The 23,447-nt window shown below is 39.4% G+C and overlaps 1 protein-coding gene across 2 annotated transcripts; it reads right to left on the bottom strand.

The window, feature by feature from the left end:
* Positions 1-138: 138 nt before the first annotated feature.
* On the bottom strand, positions 139-23,314 carry FGF5 (fibroblast growth factor 5). 2 transcript variants are annotated; one of them, XM_055588901.1, is made up of 3 exons: positions 22,607-23,286; positions 14,360-14,463; positions 139-1,522 (listed from the first exon to the last, which is right to left on the bottom strand). In XM_055588901.1, the coding sequence occupies exons 1-3, from the start codon at positions 22,965-22,967 to the stop codon at positions 1,175-1,177; spliced, it is 813 nt and encodes a 270-aa protein (XP_055444876.1). In that variant the 5' UTR covers positions 22,968-23,286; the 3' UTR covers positions 139-1,174. The 2 variants fall into 2 exon arrangements, with proteins under 2 accessions (XP_055444876.1, XP_055444877.1); XM_055588902.1 differs by lacking the exon at positions 14,360-14,463 and having other exon boundaries at positions 1,372-1,522; positions 22,607-23,314.
* Between the last annotated feature and the right edge of the window lie 133 nt (positions 23,315-23,447).

The raw sequence follows: 23,447 nt of genomic DNA, 5'->3' as shown, positions 1-23,447 counted from the left end.
TTACCTTTAGGATAGGAAACTCAAAGAGTGTTTGAGTAATAAGAATATTTTAGATAATGGGACTTGACATGGATAACTGTTACATGATTCATTTCCTTCGGTTCTCCGTGTTTTTCCACTAAGTGGGTTGCTCCCTGTGGATCTATACAGTGGAGATAGCAGAAGGTCATAGAGGAGGTATTTTAAGCACTCTGGTTTCATAGTCTATGCTTGATGGACAGAATAAAATCTATTTCTCCAGTTTTAAAGAATGAGGGCAGGGGGTAGATAAAACGGGGAGTGAAGGCAAGGCAGAATTAGCTATCAATAAACACTGCAAAATCAGTGCACTTGAACCTCTAATTCTTTTCCTTGCCTCAACTTTTAATTCCACCAAAAATTCCTTACATTTTCTCCTTACTTCTAACCCATTATAGCCCAGCCACCACAGAGACAGGATTCCATATATAAAATCATGAATTTACACACACTCACTCACACACACACACACAAACACAAGCTGAGCCTTTGGTGCTGTTGAAGAGAATTTAAACATTTTAAGATGTAAAATTAAACTTACATGATCTGAGGTATGGTAGAAAAACAATCATAATAAAAATTAAAAGTGCAATGAATGAGAACAATGAAAAAGAAATCCACGTGTTAAAAATGGTCTATAAACATATTTATAATTCATAAACTGCATTAAAATGGTTGTTTCATATCTTATCAATTAGAAATAATAAAAGTAAGAAAATATGCTCAATGCAGAGGTACTTTTTAAAAAAAAAACAAAAAACAAAATCTAATAAAATACTCTTATCTCCATCAAAATATTCTTTGGAAACCAAAAATAAAAATGTATCATGTATGTTTTCTTCAGGTTGATCTGTAAAAGTCAGAAAAATACATAGTCCCCACTGTTGAACTTTCCGAAAAAGAATCCCTGTATGCACCAAGCATAAAGCAAAAGGCTTTATGTCGTCGTGAACTCCCTATATTGGTACAAAGAATTCCAGTTCAGTTACTATCAGAAAACATTTTTGTTTCAGTCAAGCTGAAACAAATGACCTGACTTCAATACAGTGTAGTGTATAGCTGAAGCTGTGTCCAAGAAGTTGTCTTCAGAGCACGAAAGACAGCTACAGAAACTCCTGAGGAGACTCCATGGTTTCTCACAAAACCAAAGTAAGTCTTAACCAAAGCGAAACTTGAGTCTGTATTTCACGGTGTTAGGACTTCTCCGAGGTGTGGAAAGGGGAACCTTTGGCTTGACGGGATTAGGTGGCTTTTTCTTTTCGGGAACAGTAACTGTGAAAGAAAGTTCCGGCTGCTCCGATTGCTTGAATCTTGGCAGAAAGTGGGTAGAGACGTGCTGAGGTTTAACCCGGGGGCTGCAGCCCCGTTTAGCCTTCCCCCTCTTGTTCAGGGCCACGTACCACTCCCGCCCCGTCTTTTCAGTCCTGTGTATTGCGGAGGCATAGGTATTATAGCTGTTTTCTTGAAATCGCTCCCTGAACTTGCAGTCATCTGTAAATTTGGCCTAGAGGAAAAAAAAAAAAAAAAAAAAAAGAGGAGGAGGAAATTCAAGCAATGATAATATTTTCAGCATGTAATATAAAGAAGTCTTTATAGAAGACTATAAAGAAAAACAAGAATTCCACTGGCCCCTGCTCTCCGACTCCATTCTCTTTATAAAGACACATTTGCCTCTTTTAAAGTTGCTTTAAAATTACTATTTTCATTTCTATATTCCTACTTCATTCATCTTTGTAATGCTGGTTGTTTACTATGAATTACAGAATTGTGAAATAATATCAGTGTATATTAAAATAACAGGAATTCAATATATTTAAATTCTGTCACTCTTTAACGTACTTTGAAAATTTTAGTTAAAAATTTGACTTTTAACGTAAGATTTTCCCCCTCCTAAACCATCAAGAAAGTAAATAGTACTATATTAATATTACTAAGAAACAATTGCCTGGTAAAACATGAATTCATTCAGAGAAATGGGGTCATGTTATCCTTTGAAACAAGAATACAGTTTCCAGTCTCATCAGTGTGCTTCCTGGTGCTGAGAAAGGGTAGCATATGGCCCTATTAATATTGCATGTGTTAAGAGTTCTTTAGGAAAAATTTCATCTTCACACAGTGATACAGGAGAGTCTATTTGATGCCAGGAAGAAAAAAATTACCTTTTGGAGTCACTAGCAACACTTCAGGCAGATATCCTCTCTCTTTCCCTCTACACACACACACACACACACACACACACACCTGCCCTTGAAAATGCTCACAGAACAGTGGAATAAGCAAAGAAGTAGACATTCATCACGGTGCAGTTTGATAAATGGAATTATGATAGTGGTATGCAGAGGGTACAAGACAGCTAAAAGGATAGAGGTGGCAGCGAAGAGGGCAGGAAGGTCTTCCCAGAAAAAGTGACTTTTGAGCTGAGTCTCAAAGTACAATGAGATAATAGTAATCAGGTGACATGAGAGGTTTTTCAGGGAACAGCAACGGTGTGTTCACAGGTCATCAGGAAGCTACTATAAGTTGTTCAATGTGACTTTCACTTAGGATGCATAGAGAAAGGACCAAGAGATAAAGATGACAAAGTAGGCCAGTACCAGCTCTGAAAAGGCTCAGTGTGCCGTACTGAGGAAGTTGAATGAACACAGCATAGGGGAAGAGCGCGAGATGGTGCCAAGTAGACCTGCAATCAAATGCTAGTTCTGCCAGTTGAGTTCTTGGCTTTAGGCTCCTTGTTCACAATACGTGCAGCCATAAGGCTATTGTGAGAATCAAAACATTTTTCTAGGAAAAGGATCTGGAGTTTAGCTTTCATCAAATACAAAAGAGTCCTTAACTCCCAAAGAAGTAGAATTCCCTATCCTGGACTAGGTTTTACAATTTCAGGGAGGAACATTTGTACAAACATCTTGGGCTTTGGAATACTAAGTATCTTGACCCATATATATAAACACTAAATACCAACTCTAGTATTCTTCCCTGGGAAATCGCATGGACAGAGGAGACCGGCAGGCTACAGTCCATGGGGTTGAAAAAAGAGCTGGACATGAATTAGTGACTAAACAACTATATATATATTATATATAATATATATATATTTGTTTATATATATAATTCTTTATATATCGTAGAGGTTCCATCAGTTCAGTTCAGTTCAGTCCTTCAGTCTGACTCTTTGGAACTCCATGAACTGCAGTACACCAGGCTTCCCTGTTCATCACCAACTCCCAGAGCTTGCTCAAACTCATGTCCATTGAGTTGGTGATGCCATCTAACCATCTCATCCTCTGTCATCCCTTTTCCTCCTGCCTTCAATCTTTCCCAGTATCAGGGTCTTTTTCAAATAAGTCAGTTCTTTGCATTAGGTGGCCAAAGTACTGGAGTTTCAGCCTCAGCATCAGTCCTTTCAATGAATATTCAGAACTGATTTCCTTTAGGATGGACTGGTTCGATCTCCTTGCAGTCCAAGGGACTCTCAAGATTCTTCTCCAACACCACAGTTGAAAAGCATCAGTTCTTTGGTGCTCAGCTTTCTTTATGGTCCAACTCTCACATCCATACATGACTACTGGAAAAACCATAGCTTTGACTAGGCGGACCTTTGTTGGCAAAATAATGTTTCTGCTTTTTAATATGCTCTGCTTCAGTTCCACACTGGAACTAACAGTCCTCTAGTTTCCTTGCTTCTCTAATAATATCAAGCTTTCTTCTGCAGTACAGATCCAAACCCTGTATCTGGAAGTCTGAACACTGCAAAACAATCTACATATACCTACTGTTGATGGCCACATAGAATTTTTGAGTTTTGAAAGGTACTGACAATATCAGAAGACAACCAATCTCAGAGTATTTCCAATAGCACATTTATCTTACACATGACAGTCTACCTAAGTTATTTACATTTGAGTGTAGAGTGTAGTTCAATCAAAAAGCTCTTTATTTGAGTGCTATGAAACTATGTATCTTGAGAATCTGTCTACTGGCGATTCCTTTGACTGGGTCTTTAGCAGGCTATAATCTAGTGTTTTAAAGAACCATTGTCTATGGCTTTCTCTCATCACATCCTAACTTACTGGCCCACACCTAGGACAAGGGTGCTATGCTGACATTCCTTTAGAAGAGGAGACATTTATTGTTCTTATTGGCTTTCAATTAAAAAGGCTTTCTTACAAACCAAACATAGATTTATCAACTTAGCTCTTAAAAGGATATCAGTGCTCTCCCATTCAATTAGATAATCTCAAAGTTTTATTGTAAAATAAAAACTGTAGTCATGTGGTAAAAGGAGAAGAAGGTGGCAGAGGATGAGATGGTTGGATAGTGTCACCGACTCAGTGGACATGAACTTGGGCAAACGCCGGGAGACAGTGAGAGACAGGGAGGCCTGGTGTGCTGCAGTCCATGGGGTGGAAAAGAGTCAGATACAACTTAGCAACTGAACAACAGCAATAGTCTTCTGGAATAGTTTCTGCTACATAAATGGACAAGCATTTTAGAAGGGTGTGGAAGATTTCATTAAAAAACAGTAGCACGTACATTCATCCTGCCTCAGATTTTTTTTCTTAAAATATGTCTGAATAACATTTCTAATGTACAGTACATTAAACTTTGACTTGACTTCTACCCCAGTTTCACACACACACACACAAATCATTTTCCTGAAATAAAGACAGCAGTGATTACTTAATTCAATTTTGACAAATTTTTTAAAAGTGTTGGCACCCCACTCCAGTACTCTTGCCTGGAAAATCCCATGGATGGAGGAGCCTGGTGGGCTGCAGTCCATGGGGTTGCTAAGAGTCGGACACGACTGAGCGACTTCACTTTCACTTTTCACTTTCATGCACTGGAGAAGGAAATGGCAACCCACTCCAGTGTTCTTGCCTGAAGAATCCCAGGGATGGGGGAGCCTGGTGGGCTGCCATCTCTGGGGTCGCACAGTCAGACACGACTGAAGCGACTTAGCAGCACTGTATAATTTAACCTTTTTCTCCTAACAGTGTCAAAGAAAATAAAGAAGAAACCTGTCTTTTTTTTAAATTGATATGACCAACAGACACATGCATACACACACCTAACTTATAGCAATTCTGCCCCTAAAATTATTGCATCTAAAAACTTTCTCCCTCTCCCCCTCCTCTGCTCAAGATTCATGTTCTTTCTTAAGAGAAGCCTTTACCAGGATGACTGTTCAGGCTCTAGGTTTTTCAAGGGGCACTTAATTGTCACATGGGGTATACAGATAGAATTCTGAGGACCCACACACTACTTGTAGGCCCTTAGCCATTCCAAACTTCACACTGAAACAGAAGCAAAGGCAGTCAGACAGTTTTGGCTTTCTTAATTGACTTCTAATTTAATGTTTTGTCTGAAAAATTCTTCCAGCTACGATGGAACAGAATCATTTGAAATGAACCTTTCAGTGAGTTTTTTTCATCAGGACATCTAGTTTCTTCTGGAGAAACTGACTGTTCCTGTCAATATTCCTGGCCCTTTTCAGACAAGATGGGAACCCCAAGCAGTGCATGAAAGTGAAAGTGAAGCCGCTCAGTCGTGTCTGACTCTTTGCAACCCCAGTGGACTGTAGCCCACCAAGCTCCTCCATCCATGGGATTCTCCAGGCAAGAATACTGGAGTGGATTGCCATTTCCTTCTCCAGGGGATCTTCCCAGCCCAAGGATGGAAGCAGACGCTTTAACCTGTGAGCCACCAGGGAAGCAGTGCATGGCTATCCTTAACGTTACCCATTAAACATCTCTACAGCAGAGTCATCAAGCGGCAGAATTATTTAAATGTACATTTGCCATTATACAATTTTAGATAATAAATCTACCAGGCTAAGTTTAACCTTTGAAATTCTTCTGGAATTATAAAAACTCCTTTTGCAAAATATATACTTTTAAAATAATAGAGCTGTGGTGTTCTGTGATAACCTCAAGGGATGGGATGTGGGGGTGGGAGGGAGTCTCAGGAGGGAGAAGATTCATGTATATTTATCGCTAATGGCAACCCACTCCAGTGTTCTTGCCTGGAGAATCCCAGGGACGGCGGAGCCTGGTGGGCTGCCGTCTATGGGGTCGCACAGAGTCGGACACGACTGAAGCAACTTAGCAGCAGCAGCAGCAGCATGTTGTTTTATAGCAGAAACCAACACAACATTGTAAAGCAATCATCCTCCAATTAAAAACTTAAAAAATAAGTAAAAGAACTGGATTATTTCCCTAGAAAAAGTGAAGTCAACATAAAGACTTTATCTACAGTTCAGGTGTGAAGTAGAGAGGTGAATCAGATTTCAAATAAGCTACTGAAAACAGAACCCACATCACCTTCATCCTACCACCATCAGTCACTACAACAAAACCAATCATTAACATGTTCATAAAGAACCCCTATCTTTGTTTCTAATTCATTTTTTTCTGAATTTATTCAATAGATGTTTATTGACTATGTATCACATCCCAGACACTGCTGGTTGCCATTTTTATGAAGAAAGACAATTTAATATAGTTCTGCCTGTGTTCTTTGTTGACTTAAATTATCTGTATTTTTCTCTTTAATTTCTCCTTGATTTTGCAAGTGTAAAAATAAGTTACAGTCAACAAGCCATAACTGCAAAATTAAAATGAAATGTTTAAATTGGCTGATTTCTACATAATTTAAAATAGTCTTAAGTGACAGAACAAATAAAAACTAAATTACACTACTTTTGCTTGAAACTATGGAAATAATTCAGAGGTGGGGCAACACAGTGCTGTTAAATAAAACAAGAATTTTGGGCTTAGGAGAACACTTTGCTTTGATTCTACTCATCTCCTCACAGGGAGAGGGCACACAGTGGATATTTAAAAGAAAAATCAAATTCAGTTCAGTTCAAAGAAAGTAATATTCCAGAAAAGAACAAGTCTGCTTAATTGAAATCTGAAGGTCAATTAAACCAGAGAATTCTTTCTGAAACAATATTTTTAAAAAACTTTCTAAAACCTCTTAATATAGTTTTGTTTCTTAGTCAACATGCTCTAAGATGATTGAGAATCTTATAGCAAGTGAACTGAGGGCATGTTAATAGGGTCCCAATTCTCATTATGTGCAACTATCGAAGTAAATATATTATGTATGAAAGAGGTGTATAAAGAGGATTGAATTCAGGCTAATAGCAAAGCCTTGGAGTATAAACCCTCGAGTCTGTGGGGTATTTAATCAATTTTAATTCTTTATTTCACTTTTTATTTGATTTGCCTCTTGCAAAACTTTATAAAGTTAAGTAATAAATACAAATAATTAAAATGTTATTGAAGGCTATATAATATTATTAAATCATTAAACTATTCTTATAGACTGTAATCAACGCAATTATAGACCAAATTGTGCTCTAAAACAACACTTTATTGCTGCCTGCATCCCTACTTCCGGTTCCTCTATGTTCTTTCAGTGTGTTTTGGTTCCCAGTACTACCCATGCCAATGGGACTGCCCAGGTCAAGTGCCCTAAGCCCAGGCTGTTTTGTACAGTTGTGCAGGATGTTCCCAGCACAAAAGTACCAACCTTCGGTAGTGAGTGAAAGCCGAAAGCCAGACCCTGCTCCAACTGCTCCCAAGCAGAGAACTCCAGAACAGGGCAGCACGCACCCTGAGGGTGGCCTCCTACTCTTCACAAGCATTGTATGGGTCAGTTGTAGGCAAGCCGTGCCATCTCCAGAGCTTGGCCATATTTCCTGCTTAGCAATCTCTAATCTGGCCATTCTGTGTCTCAATACTTCATGCTGAGCAATCAAGGGAATATATGTGAGTGCTCAGGCATGAGTCCTCAGTCCCTTAGTCATGTCTGACTCTTTGTAACCCAATGGACTGTAGGCTGCCAGGCTCCTCTGTCCATGGGATTTCCCAGGCAAGAATACTGGAGTGGGTTGCCCTCTCCAGGGGAATCTTCCTGACCTAAGGATCGAACCCAGGTCTCCTGCATTGAATCAGATTCTTTACTGTCTGAGTCACCTTGCTCAAAAGAACTGGGCTATTGAGGCCAGGTGTTTTATGTATATTATTTCATTCTCACATAATTCCACAACTATTAGGATGCTATTATCTGATTTTCCAGCCAGAAAAATAAAGAAACTAGTTCCTCTAAATCCCCACATTTACCAAATGCCAAGGTAAGCCTTAAATCTCATCTACTGAATCCTAGATTCAAGCTCTTTCAGTAACAACGTGCAAATCCAAGGGCATCTCCTAGGCTTCTGTACAGTACTACCTTGCCCTAAAGTTGCTCCATGTTAAAATACTGATAAAAACAAGTGCCACTCCCCAAGCCACTGGAGACATAGAACACCATCTCTCACTTTAGGCTGAAATGGATCTCTGAAGCTACAAGTCAATTCATTACATGTAATTTTCCTCAATAAAATAGAGCTTCAGTGTTGGAAAGATCCCCTAGAGGAAGGCACGGCAACCTACTCCAGTAGTCTTGCCTGGAGAATCCCCATGGACAGAGGAGCCTGGAAGGCTACAGTCCATGGGGTCCCAGAGAGTCAGACATGACTGAGCACAGCACAACCAGATAAACATAGTGTGAAATTAAGGGAAAACTGACATTTACTGCAAAGGTAGAATCCTGAACCCATTTTTTTTTTTTTTAGTCTGAGTTACTAGATACTCAATTTTACTGTGTAAATTGAAAGCTCTTAGAAGATGGGGGTGCTTCCCAGGTGGCGCTACTGGTAAAGAACCTGCCTGCCAATGTAGGAAGCATAACAGACAGGGGTTTGATCCCTGGGTTGGGAAGATACCCTGGAGAAAGGCATGGCAACCCACTCCAGTATTGTCGCCTGGAGAATCCCACGGACAGAGGAGGGGGCGGGCTACAGTCCATACGGTCCCAAAGAGTCACACGTGACTAAAGCGACTTAGCACAGCACAACACAGAGGATAAGGGAAGTTTCTATTCAATTCCTTTACAGAGGCCAATAAATTATTTTTTTAATGATGATGATAGCCATCACTTAAACCTTCATTTCTCCTTTCAATAAACATGCCCAGCTCTGGGGCTGCGGACTCCTCCTCACTCTGCCCCCAGCTCAGGAAGTCCAGTCCAGACTCTCATCCTGGGCAAGCCAGCTGGCACCCTCTGAAACCAAGAAAGGAGGCTTTTCTAGTCCTTGCTCAGGGTGATCAAGCATACATTCCATGCCTGTTTCGTAAACTCTGCAATTAGCTTTCCTTCCAAGCATGATCCCCTAAAACCCCGAGAAACAAAAATAATTCCACCACATGCTTCTTTCTGTATGTTTAAAATAAGCTAAAATGTTTTCCCCCAACAACCAATGGGTGATCGCGTATAGTTTATGAAAAGACTGACAAATTCATGATAACCACTTTTTCTAAGATTTAGATTTTTAAGGGAAAAAAACACGATGCACGAGAAGGATCTTAAAAAGTTATGAGATTATGACCATTGGAAATCCTTGCTTTCAAATTAAGTTCCTTGGGAAAAGGAAAACCCAGGACATAAGAGGTTACTGTATGCAAGACGAGTTGGGACCTAAAGAAAAAAACAAAAAGGCCAATAATGAATGCGATTTGAGGCTGGTCTAAATATCCAAGGGGGTCACAGCTGCCTGACCCCAAAATCAGAAAGAGGAGAGAGGGGATATAGGATCATGAAACAGCTGCCTGAGAGCAAATTCAGGAAGATCTGTTCTAACATTAAATGCTGAATACTTCCCAGGAACTATTCTAAGTGTTTTATATGTATTATCTCATTTAAAATGCTCCACTATCACCCTGTATTGTTAGTTTAATTTTCTTCCTTTTACAGCTGATAAAGCCAAGGAATAGAAAGATTAAGTAAAACAATACGGTTTAAGAAGAATGACACAATTTAACTACCAGATTCAAGATCTCCCTCTCTTACATCCAGACCCATCTCAGATAAATCCAGGAAGGCACCGTATATGAGACTCTGGATAAAGACAAGCAACGTGAGAAGAGAGCAAGAACAGAGTGAGGAGGGAGCATGAACAGACAGGCAGGCAGAGAGAGACCAAAAGAGAAGGGTGCTCAGCCTCACCTAGTACCTCAGCCTGGGAGTAAGTGGACAAAGGACAGAGGCCACAGTGAAGGCTCTGACTAACCCTCAGGGTCTTGGGGAAACAATTACCTTGTGCTTCTCTCAGTGATTCTCAAGGCATCTTGAGAAGAAGACCAGACACCTTCATCCTTGTGACGGATGCTGAAAAAAACCTGCACACTAGGGATCTGACTGCATTGTCTATTTAGGGTCTTCCAGTTAAAGGTCCGGAGAAGGCAATGGCACCCCACTCCAGCACTCTTGCCTGGAAAATCCCATGGACAGAGGAGCCTGGTAGGCTGCAGTCCATGGGGTCGCTAGAGTCGGACAGGACTGAGCGACTTCACTTTCACTTTCCACTTTCATGCATTGGAGAAGGAAATGGCAACCTACTCCAGTGTTCTTGCCTGGAGAATCCCAGGGATAGGGGAGCCTGGTGGGCCGCCGTCTATGGGGTCACAGAGAGTCAGACACGACTGAAGCGATTTAGCAGCAGCAGCAGCAGTTAAAGGTCTCAAGCAGAGCTGCGTGGAGATTAATATGAGTGTGTTGGTTGACTGAGTGCACAGAGCAGAGCACACTGAGATGGCTGAAGTCCAGATAAAACTTCTCTTACAGAATTAACAAACTTAGCACACAAAGGAGGTCAGCATAAATGTTGCCTAAACCTGAGCTTTCCGGGCTGATAATACTGTTCACCATCTTCGTGTCCACTGACCATGAAGCATTTTCTGAAAGAAGATTTTCTGTGAGTGAAACAGATCTCCTTTCTCTTCCGGAAGTACATCCTAAAAGAGGTTCCTGATGCAGCTTCTCATCACACTGAATGACCAACATTTACAAAACAGTGTGGTAAGTTTCATGGTGCACACGTCTCCTCCTTTCTAGACTTTAAAATCAGATACAGGAGACACAGAAGTAGATGGGGGAAAAAGATCCTCCCAAAGAGCTTGGAATGAGAGAGAAAGAGAGAGAAGAAAGCAAAAATAGTCTAAGGATGAACCACAGTATTTACTCTTTAAAATGTAGCATAAAAATATTATTAAAACATGCAACTATTAATTTCCATAAAATAATAGCTGAAAATAGTGTAAATAGTTCCAAATGAAACAAAATATCTTCTTTCGAGCTAAATTTTCCATACCAAGCATTATAGCATTTAAATGGAGAGAGAATTTTTAAAGCATGTTATTCTGGTTCAGACGGAGAAGGCGATGGCACCCCACTCCAGTACTCTTGCCTGGAAAATCCCATGGACGGAGGAGCCTGGTAGGCTGCAGTCCATGGGGTTGCTCAGAGTCGGACAGAACTGAGCGACTTCACTTTCACTTTTCACCTTCATGCATTGGAGAAGGAAATGGCAACCCACTCCAGTATTCTTGCCTGGAGAATCCCAGGGACAGGGAGCCTGGTGGGCTGCCGTCTATGGGGTCGCACAGAGTCAGACACTACTGAAGCGACTTAACAGCAGCAGCAGCATTCTGGTTCAAGTTTTTGTTAACTGTGGTAACTTAGGAAAATATTTAACATCTCTGACTGAGACTGTTGCCTCACCTAACCAGGTAATGAGAGAATGTAAGTGAAAGAACTTTGAAAGAAATATACAGATATTTTATCTCTACCTAGTAACTAATTTGTAATAGTCTGATTGTTACTATATAAAACAAGAAAAATCTACTATAATCCATGAATATTTCTCGACATACTATGGGTTTACTTTCCCCAGAATTATATGAATACTTTACATTTATAGTTCACAGTTTGTAAATAGAACCCCAAAGTTACTCTTCATTAATTTAAAATTTTTCCAGTTTTATTGAGATACAATTGACATACAACACTGTGTAAGTTTAAGATATACAACATGATGATTTTATATAGCTATTTTTTGAAATGATTATAAAGTTACTCTTTAAATGCCTCTGCACAATTATTAATTTAAAGCAACTCACTTAATTATATATTTAATCCTGAAAGTGTAAGGCATTTTAGCCTTACACTGAACCTTTGCAAAATTCAAACTAAATCAAATAATTATATTTAAAGTTATAAGAACAATTTTTCAACATGTTTAACTAGTAACTGAAAAGAAGAAGGAAATCATCTGGCATATAACTAATAAACATTAGGGCTAATACTATATCTAAATTCAACTTCCTCAAAAATAAGTCACTTTATAATTTAATTAGGTTTCTATCGAGAGAAAAAGTGCTAATAAAAGCTCAAATAAGAGACAGTGGGTTTGGACAATTGGTTTAAAAAAAATTCACATAATCATAGGGCTTAATTTTTTATCTACAATTCAGCTCAAAGTCATCAGAATGACTTTTATATCAAAGAGCTTCAATGAGTGACAAGAGCAAGGCTTGCTTTGTACTGTTTAAAAGTCATTATTCCATGAAATAACTTTTAGCCTGCCAAGATGAGAAAGAATAACAGATGCTGTTTTTGCATTATCTGCATTATTTCGGCCAGCCTTCCTTAGACATTTGGGTCAAGTTTCTGGAAATTTGTTGCTTGCATTTGACAGAGGAATCATGTATCCTAACCTTTCAGTCTGACCTTTCTAATTGGCATCCATTTGTAATACTTTGCTTGCTGCGACAATTATCCTTAAGCTGGCCAAGGTAGTCTATTTTTTGCATGTGCTAAGGCTTGGATCAGAATATTTTAAAAATTAAGATTTTCACCCAAAATAAGCAAACCAATAACAGAAGTTTTTTTCAGGAATTGCATATTATCATAATGCTTAGAGTTTGAAGGTGTTGCGATCTTTAATGACCAAAGTAGATCGAAGAAAAGTTATTCAGTGCAGAAGCATTTGATGATTGTTTTCCATTCTGTATGTGGATTTTTAGAACATCTTTTTAAAAATAAAATGGCATGTCCTGCTTTCCACAGCAGAACTTTGCCCCTTAAAATAGGTTATAAACCTATGAATATTGTAATTTGCTAGAATAAAATAATCAGCTCAGAAAATGAGATAAGTAAATCTAGCTATAACTCTTGCAATGGATAATTGAAGAAGTTAACAAAGATTTAATAAACTGAGATTATAGTAGTTTATTGTATTTAAATTTGAATTATCTAATAATAGGTAATATTTATTGAGCACTTACATTGTACCTAATATTGTTCTAAAAAGCTTTGTATATATTATCTCATTTAATGCCCAAATAACTGTAGAAATAGCTTCAGTTTTATGATCTCCTCCAAAAGCTATTAACAAGCCACCTTTAGATGCTAGAGGAAGGAAAACAAAGTCTTAAACATTAAACCAAGTGAAATTCTCTGTAAAGCAGAAATCATAATTAGTAAGTTTCAATTGACTGCGCTCAATTAAAACTTCCTATATACTTTGAAAACTGGAAAAGTCATATTTCTCCAATTTAATAAGAATTAAAGTGAATAAGGATTAAAGGAGTAGCTTTAAAGAAGAACTGCTTTTTAAAATGATTTAGTGTGACAAAACTTTGTACACCACAGACAAAGCATAAATAACTTTAAGGGCTGTGCATACACACTAATACTAATGAAAGAATCTCTCAACAGGAAAATTAAGCTAAATATATTTTACTAACTTTAAAACATTTTAGTGTTTCCCAAGTAATGAGCATTTTCAGAACAAAGCATAGAAATCTATAATTTATAAATTGATTACAAACTGTGTAACTAGTCCAAAAAAAGTGTTTAAGAGTGCAGAATCAGTCTTCGTAGTTTTAAGAAGTAATTGTTTTTGATATAACAAAAACTACAAGATGAAAATGTCTCAAATGAAATTTCTCTATTAAAGGTCAAAATCATCTCATTATTGGTTTCTTCCCACCATACTTATTAAAATAAATGTTTTATTACTTAGACTCCATTTTTGACATAATAAGTAGCTTTTAAAATTAAGAACATGATCTACTAGTTACACAATCACCATCACTATGTAACTTTAAAATATAATATCGTATTTCCATAATGTTTCTCCTTGCTTGGACCACTATTAAGACATAAATAATGACAATCACTTAGAGAACGCTTTTTTCAAATAAACTTATCCTTAAACCTTTTTGTGGATTCTATATTATCTTTTCAAATAAATAAAATATTTAAATTATTACTTACAAAAACACATACAATTCTCTTGGTTTAATGGACACATAATCTTATAAAAATGAAAAACGTAAAGTTCTCTGGGCAAATTGTCTCATCTATCAATTTGGAAAATCACTCATTCCATTTTACACGTGTAAAATCTCTATAACACCTTTAACAAATATAAAGTGGTTCTACTTACACTTGCGTGGAGTTTTCCTTTTTTTGACATCGCTAAAAATTTGTTGCTGAAAACTCCTCGTATTCCTACAATCCCCTGAGACACAGCAAATATTTCCAAAATACCTAGGATGACAGAAATCCCAAAATAAAACACAGACTCCTCTATATATCATTGTGAAGATTTAAATTTCTACAGAGACTCTTTCCATTCCTTATTACTGTGATGTTTTAAAAAAGTATTGAACATCCTTGTTTATTGTGACATTTATTATGTAAAAGGAAAAAAAGGTTTAGCACTCAAGTATTCATTTAAAATGATACATTTCAAGGTTCAAAATTTGGTTGTGCTTCATTAGCATTCATTTTTTCCTAAAATGATGTCACTATTCGTAATCAGTGTTTGACAGAAGAATCTTTTCAAGTTCTAAGGAAATGGAAAAGACTGTTTAAAATGTTTTACAAAATAATTCTCAGGCATTGTTGTTCTGTCAAAGATAAGACAGTCCAGTGAATATTAAAGTACATACAACTGCACTCAAGATTAATATAAATCACTGGAAGCCTTGAAAACAATATTCAATGAAGTAAAAAACCCCTCTTCTCAAATGACCATAATTATAAAAGTACAAATCAATATATATCATACCCTATCATTTAGTGGTTGCTTATTTCAAGATTACACATAACAAGACACTGAAAGCACCATAGATAATTTGGGGTTGTTAGCTCAATGAAGTGTTTGATGGATTATGGTTTGCATTTTGAATGACTCTTCTGGAAAAAATCTCATGAGGTATTTTATTATTTTTATTATGTTATCATTTATATTTGGTATTTCATAGTGAGAACTACCAAGTCTATGTCCCTCTGTCTCCTATAATAATTTGAAAGTTCACATCCACTGGTTCAAAAGAGTTGCACACCACAGTTCATAGGGTATTTTTAAGAAGCTGAAACTCATAGTCTGTATATAATTGGAATTCCTGCCTGTTTACCATAAACTCATATGTAATGCCATATGAACAAGAGAAAAGCGTAAGGCTTTTTGTTAACTGCCTACATCAAATTGCAAAAATAAAAAAGATAAAATAATATTATTCATTAAAGCTATAAAGGGACCTGCCTTGGAAGAAAGGAAGGAAGCAAGTGGGAGTGGAAGAGAGAAGGAAAAAAAAAATCTCAATATTTCAATCTGTAGTATTTTGAGCATATATTCTAATTAGCATATTTCAATAGGACTCTGATGAATAGGGAAGTTCATCAGATTTTCTCAACATAGTATCTCCTCCTACAGTATTTGAAGTATATATAAAATTATTCAATATACAAGAAGCAGTGTATTGTGGATATACATGTATATAATACATACAAACACATATATAAGTATCTTTATAGAGCACTTAAATGTTGCATAATGTGACCTAATACCTATAACTGTAGCAAATCCTGCCACTTATTTATTCAACTTCATTTTTAAAAAATACTTGAACAGAAAGTTCATAGGGAAACTACTGTTCTTATGAATACGTGTTCTTAGCCTGGAGTAAATAAAACACATCTCAAGAAAACTACCACTACCACTTTATTAGTAGGTGTTTCTTTAAAACGAACTCCCCCAAATCTAAAAACTATTAGAAAGGAACTACTTTTGCTTTCAGGAAAAAAAACTCCTAAAAAAAAATCAAAACAACACTGTGTCTTAGAAATTCTTTTCTTCAAAATGTTTTCAAAATTCAATTTATAATAGATGTTATGATACAGACTGATTGTGATGCGTATCCAAAGACTTAGAAGCATTATCATTTTATCAAATAGTAACAAAGCACGCAGAATGCTTTGTAAAGATAGATTTACTACATACAATAATAATAATATTATTAATAAAGCATGATTAGAATACCTGATGCAAAGTTATATTTCTATCAAAATTACGGGGTGATATTGAAAATAGCATTAATGATTTTTTATATTTCGGAGATAGTGAATACAATTGAGAATACTATGTAGACATCTGTTAAAAAATGAGACAGGGAGAACACAAGAAATCATCTATGTGTAGAATGACAGATACAAAACAGACAATGTGGAGTTGGTAGAAAAGACTTGATTGTATGTTTCCCTCAATTAACTCCTGGCTCTGCATTGGTAAAGGTTTTCTGTATTATTGTCTGGAAAATCACCTGGTTTTGTAATCTATTGTGTATTAGCGGGGGAAAAAAATTCTCATTAATTCTCATGTGTTTGCAGGTTAACATTTAAGAGGTCAAGACAAAAGGGCTCTGTAAATATTTGTTTAATGGGAAACTATTTTGTTTATATAACTGGCTTCTGACAACATATTCTATTTTTAAGAAAGACCCATTTTGACTTAACTCATTTCCCAATTGCATGTATATGTTATATAAAATTTGCATTGTAATACATTTTAAATATGGGGAAGATGAAACAATATGTGTGAAAGTGTTATTTTATTACATACTACATGGCTTCTTTTCTTGTAAGTTCCAGTACAAAAAAATGATATATTGCCTGAGAATAAAAGGATTTTATAATTTTAAGAAAATTATATTTAATTGAAACCTTGAAAATATAATTCTACAAAAATCATTATATTTCAAGTTATGAAGAATGAAGGAAAGAAACAAGCTGAGATTAAATGAAATAATTGTTTTTTCAAAAGTTAACTTTGGTATGATGTTCTAAATTTTAATGTAATTATAGTGTACTATTGGGAACACTCGTAAGATTATAGTTTTAAAGTCATTTCAACAGTAATTTCACAATGTCTTTTTTCATAGAATATTGGAGTAGATTCTTCAAGCCCCACAATTCAACCTCTTTCCCCTCACCTGCCTAAAAAGATCACAGGCCTATTGATTTTTATGCCAAATCTCAATAACTCATTAAAGAATTCTAAGTGTTTTAAACCTATGTGCACTAAATCACACGTATATAAATTTCAGAAAGCATTTCTCTAAAATTGATTTTTTTTTCAATTTTAGTAATTTCTGCTTAGGAGTCAGCAATAATAAATTTGATGGGAATTTACAATTCCCATGGAAGCCCAAATGGTAGCCCGAAGAAAAACTGTGGAAGGCCAAGTGTCTCAGATTACAGTCAGTGAATGTTTGTAAGTTGGATTGTTTCTTTGATCATCTCACTACCTCTCTTCCTTTTCAGGATACTCCATGTGTACACATGTATGAATATATGTCTTAGTAATCTCCTGCTATTTTGGTCCTGCTGGGGGAATGGGAATGGCACCCCACTCCAGTACTCTTGCCTGGAAAATCCCATGGATGGAAGAGCCTGGAAGGCTGCAGTCCATGGGGTTGCTGAGGGTTGGACATGACTGAGCAACTTCACTTTCACTTTTCACTTTCATGCATTGGAGAAGGAAATGGCAACCCACTCCAGTGTTCTTGCCTGGAGAATCCCAGAGACGGGGGAGCCTGGTGGGCTGCCATCTATGGGGTCGCACAGAGTCGGACACGACTGAAGTGACTTAGCAGCAGCAGCAGGGGGAATGGGAAAGGGAGAGATATCAGTATAAATTAATTCACATTAAAGTACAAGTGACAATGTGTTATCTTTCCTAGGGTGCTCACATTTAAGAGGATCAAAAGTAAAAAGCAGTGTTAAATTGAAGGAATTATTCTCTGTTGGTGGAATTCTGGGATTGACATCTAGGTTGAAGGATGCAAGGATTCAGGGTCTCGTACTGCTTAATCCACTTACAAGCATTAGGTGTTCATTACAAAGTAAACTTATTCCCATAAGAAAATCTCTATCTAGATTTGTTCACTTAGTCCCCTCTAGAATTTTTAATACAGTAAGACTCTTATCAATGATGGTTGATACAGTTATGTAGACATCTCCCTTTTTTCTATTTTATCAGTGAATAAGATACACAAATATTCCATGTATTCAGAAGATTTCAACAGCGCATCTGAAAACTCTCAAAGATAAATCATTTAAAGTTGAAGTTTCTCTACTTGGCTTCACACAGCAACAAACATGATAAGTCACTATCAAATCTGAGTCTTGAAATCTGAGTTTAGCAGTCTTCATTAAGTTAGCAAATTTGCCACTTGAGTTTTTACATATAGATTCTGGTTTATTTAGGCTTCGGGGACTATATAAAGGTTGACTGTGCATTAATATCAAGGTTGACAGTGAATTCAGATTTTTAAAAGCTAGCCAAAATACATGACTCTAATCTCCATAATTTTATGTGAACGGTTAGTCTTTGTGTAGCTATAGCCTTAAGCTTTTGCTCCCTGAACTGACAGTTACTTGACTGCCTCTTCTTCAGTGGCCCAAGATAAGCCAACAGAAGCATTGTATTGAAACTAAACTTGAAAATGTAGAAATTAAAGGAAAGTTTTGTTTTCTTTCAGTAGTGGAATTCTATGATCTATCCTGTCTTGCCCATCTTCATCCCTCCTTAGTGTTTCCTATGATAAGAGTTTACGTGCAGTGAGCTTGATTCTTGTCTTTAAAACTTGGGATAACTCTTGTATGAGAAGCTAAGACTATATTAAGTGGTATACCTTAACTAAACAAATTATGTTTCAAAATCTATGGGAAATGTACTTTTGATAACAAAACAAAAAATATTCAGGGTTTTGGAAAAATTTTAATGTCAAATGATAGACATGAAACATACACGCATATATATTTCTCTCTTCTGACAAACATTACAGAAAATTATGGAGTTTAGAAGAACCTGTTAGAATGCAGTTTCATGGCAGAGTTTTGACTCTTTACAGAAGTAACAAGCTGTGTCAGAATAATGTATGTTTTCCATCACTGATAACTCATAGACAGTAGAATTAGATGATGAGGTAAAACTGATGTATCCTCCATGGTTCTCATGGTCCAAGCTCTCTCAGCATCTCTTAAGAGATTTGGGCAAATGTTTCCTCATCTACTCCAACCAATAGTCCATAAACAACTCCTGTGTTTACATATGTATCAGGAAACCATCATGTGCTATCTTCAAAAAGGTCTATGACCAACTTCAATTAGCAGATCTTGTTTCTCTTTCACAGCTACTTAAAGACAGAGATTCATTTTAAACTTTCAAATTACATGCTATCCTTTTAAACATGACATATTTTATAAATTCTTCATGGATCAATGGTAGCAAAATCTTATGATACAGTATAGGACATTCCAGACATCACAAAGCTGAAAATCACCATGATGTAAACAAATTATACTTTCCTCTGTGAGAAAATCCTATAGAAGGCAAAGGAAAAAAAAATCCCAACTAACCCAATATCAAGTAACCAGAATATCAAGCTTGCTGAGCTAGGTATCCTGTGTTGGGTACATGAACAAATGCATGAATGAATAAGTGAATTGATTGAAAGACAAGCAAAAGATACAGACTAAACTGTGAAAGGCTGCTGTTATAAACTGGAATGAATTAGGAAAGCACTAAATTTCTTAGTTAAATTAAGAAAGTTTATTTAGGCACTTTTATTTAGTTTTGCTTAAGAAACAAAGCAGCATTTTGTGTCTGTTCTTGTTAAGATATCTTTCAAAGTGGATTTTAAAATAAAAGGTACCTTGGAAATAAATACCGGCCAATGTCTTTCTTCTTTAGCTGAATGTATTCTCTGTTGATCTGTTCTCATTTTCCTTTCTATACTTTTCTATAACTTCCCCTCCAAAAGGCCTAAGCTGCAAAAAATCTTTGTTTCTTGTGGTTTCTTCCAAGAGAAGAGGGTAAATACTGTGGGAATGAGTCTGGTTTTCAGAGATCCCTAGCACACCAAAACCCGCTCCAACACCTCCTTTTACCCACCCTGGGATCCAACCTGTGGCTCCTTGCAGGTTAGCTTTGAATCTTCCCTTGGGAACATAGAAGTCATTCTCTGTTGAGGCTGAGTTTGGGGATAAACTACAGGAAGAATGGGCTTCCCTGGCAGCTGAGTGGTAAAGAATCCACCTGCCAATGCAGGAGATGTGGGTTTGACCCCTGAGTTGGGAAGATCCCTTGGAGAAGGAAATGGCAACCCACTCCAGTATTCTTGCTTGGGAAATCTCATGGACAGAGGAGCCTAGTGGGCTATAGTCCATGGCATCTCAAAAGAATCAGACACAACTTAGCTACTGAACAACAGGAAGAACAGAATAGAAACAGTGTTCCTGTAAGAGGAAGGGGGAAAGATTACCACAAGTGGGGAAATGAGCTCTGATGTCTGGTGGAAGGAGAGCTGGGTGGGACAAAATGAGGACAGATGGAAATAACACTTGCTTAGACATAACATTTGCTTACCCTGAAATCTCCGGAAATTCCCCTTCACCCTAATTGACCTTGCCTTTCATCACCAAATATGGCGAGAAGTTTAACGAGTGCAATGAACCTTAAAACACAGAAGTAGGCCCCTCGGACTTTCCTGGTGATGTAGTGGATAAGAGTTCACCTCCCAAAGCAGGGGACAGAGGATCAATCCCTGGTCCGGGAAGATTGCATATCCCCCTGAGCAACTAAGCCCTGTGCCTCAACTACCGCGCCCACACACTGCAACTAGTGAAGTCTGCACTCTGCAACACGAGAAACACTGCAATCAGAAGCCCATGCACCACAAGGAAGGGTAGCCGGGGCCTGAAAGTACAGAAAGACTGCCACTGCAAGGAAGACCCAGCCAAAAATAAATACATTCTTTAAAAAAAAAAAAAAAAAAGTCCCCTCTGAAGAGCGTGTGGGAGGCCCTGGCATTCGCTAGGGCTGACGGAAGGCCGTCTCTGGGGTTCGGTGCTCCAAGCCACCTCACCACGGGCAGCACAGTAAGCTAAAGGCAGAGGCGGTAGGAGCAGTCAGGGGCAAGGGGCAGGCGTGGACGCGCTCGCGTTCCACTTCCCGCCTCCTGAACTCCCAAGAGAGAGCTTGCCAGCCGGCCCCCGACCGATGTGCGCATCTCCAACCCCCCGTGGGGGCGGCTGCCAGCCCCTCAGTGGCGCCCTCGCTCCGCTCCTCCGGAGCTTGGTTAAGAAGAAATCTGTGGGGTCACTGGCTTGAGGCAGAGAAAGTTAAGTACACCTGGGAGCCACCAGGCTGACACTCCGGGCCGGATGACTGTGCGCTGTCTCCTGGCCACGTTTCCGCTCTCCCTGGGTCCCTGAGGCCCGGGCCGTGAGTCTATCTGTTGGACCAGCCCCAGCTGGAAGAGCCATCTGGCCCTACCGAGGAAAACGTCCGCAGAGATGTCCCCAGTCCCACACATCTTTCCCCTCTGCTGCCTTGGAGAAACAGTGAGAAGAATCAGGAACCGCAGTGATGGTCTGGAAACTCCGACAGAGTGGAAGGGAGGAGACAATGAAGGAGGGAAAGAGAGAGAGAGAGAGCTAAACTAAGAAAGAAAATTTTAAACTTGGCTTAAATTTAAAAACCCACAAATTTTTCACCTGTACTGAACTGAACTGCCTCTAAATGTTCTCTAAAATACCGAACTTTCCTTTAATTGTCCTTGGAGGACAAAAGGCCGGCCACTCTTCCTCACAAGGTCTGGTCATGGTCTCAAGATACTAAACGTTGCTAAACCCAACTCCGGAATTAATAATTCGAATGTCCATCACGTCTCCCTCTCGAAACGTGTCCAGTTTTCTAGATCACTGTCTTCTTCCAATCAGAGAACGTCTGGTCTCCCGTCTGGTATACCTATATATCCTATATGTATATGATGTGCAAATATGTACCTACCTACAAGAGACATATACGGATACACACACACACATATACGCACACACATTATGTAGCAATTTGGGGTTTGTGGTAGCGGTTGTGAGAGGGGAGTATGTGAGATTTGGTTATTTTTAAAAGAACTGTTCCGTTATGGGCAGGTAAAGGGGTGCACTTTGCTGCCCAGTGGAAAATGCTAGTCTGGTAAACAGAAGCAGAAGGTAAACAGAAACTAAACAAGGAGAAAGAAGATTTTTTGTTTTCTTCCGGGCACAGGTTGGAGCTCCCCTTTGGGACCAGGGCAAGCTGGAAACAAGGTGCCTGTCTGCACCAGCCTCGGGGTAGCCTGTACCTCAGAAATCTCCATTCCCCATCCCCACGAGACCGGTAAGGGTGTGCGTGCCACCCAGCCGCACCTCCAACCCAGCCCGCCCGGCTGTTTGGAGGGCCGGCTGGATCCCAGTGGCCCAGGCTCCGGAAGGTGCGCTTACAGCCCGGGGAATAACCGGCGGTCCCTCTCGATGCTCCCGCCACCCGCTCAGGACACGTTTTGGAGGAGAGCAAGCAACTTACTTAACATATTGGCTTCGTGGGAGCCATTGACTTTGCCATCCGGGTAGATCTGCAGATGGAAACCGATGCCCACTCTGCAGTAGAGGCTGCCGGTCCGGCGCCCCGAGGGGCTCCACTGGAAGCTGCTCTGCTCCAAGCTGCTTCCTGGGCCGCCCCGAGAAGCCGCGGAGGAGGAGGAGGCAGGGGAAGAAGAGGAAGACGCGGTGCTACTGCTGCTCCGGCGGCTGCTGGAGCCTCCCGTGTTCCTCTCGGTGGCAGCCGGTCCGGGCTGCCCTTTGGGTGCGAGGCGCTTCTCCTCTTGAGCCCAGGCGCTGAGGATCAGGTGGCTGAGGAAGAGGAGGAGGAGGAAGGACAAGCTCATGCTTCCAGCCGCGGGGGTCCTAAGTGCATCTTGCAGGGTTGGTTCTGGGCTTCGTAGCCCCCGCGCGGCTGCGTGCCTCTGGCGCTGCCCCCCTCGCCGCACCGGGTGGACATAGCCTCGGGGAAGAGAGAGAGGGAGAGGTGGGGAGCGAGAGAGAGGGAGGCCACCCGAACGGATCTCGGCGCTGGCACTGGGATATTTATAACGCCAGTGATCTCACTGCTCCGTGCACGCCTGCGAAGCTTCCCCTCACCCGCCGCTTTGTGTACTCTCCGGCCGGTGCGGGGAGGGGCGGGGATGTGGAGGAGGGAGGAGATGGGAGAGGGCGAATGGGAGGGGAAGCCGGGCGGAGGGAAGCTGCACCCCGACGCCCGGCGCGCGCGCACCCGGGCCACGCACCCCAGCAGTTCTCACGCGCCGCACGGCCACCTCCACTAGAGCCAACGCGGCGCCGAATTCAGCCCCGCTCGAGCCCCTGGG

Source organism: Bubalus kerabau, chromosome 7 (assembly GCF_029407905.1).
Source record: "Bubalus kerabau isolate K-KA32 ecotype Philippines breed swamp buffalo chromosome 7, PCC_UOA_SB_1v2, whole genome shotgun sequence".
NCBI lineage: Eukaryota > Metazoa > Chordata > Mammalia > Artiodactyla > Bovidae > Bubalus > Bubalus kerabau.
The sequence above is the reverse complement of the archived record's forward strand: the minus strand, read 5'-3'. Positions and strand labels throughout refer to the sequence as shown.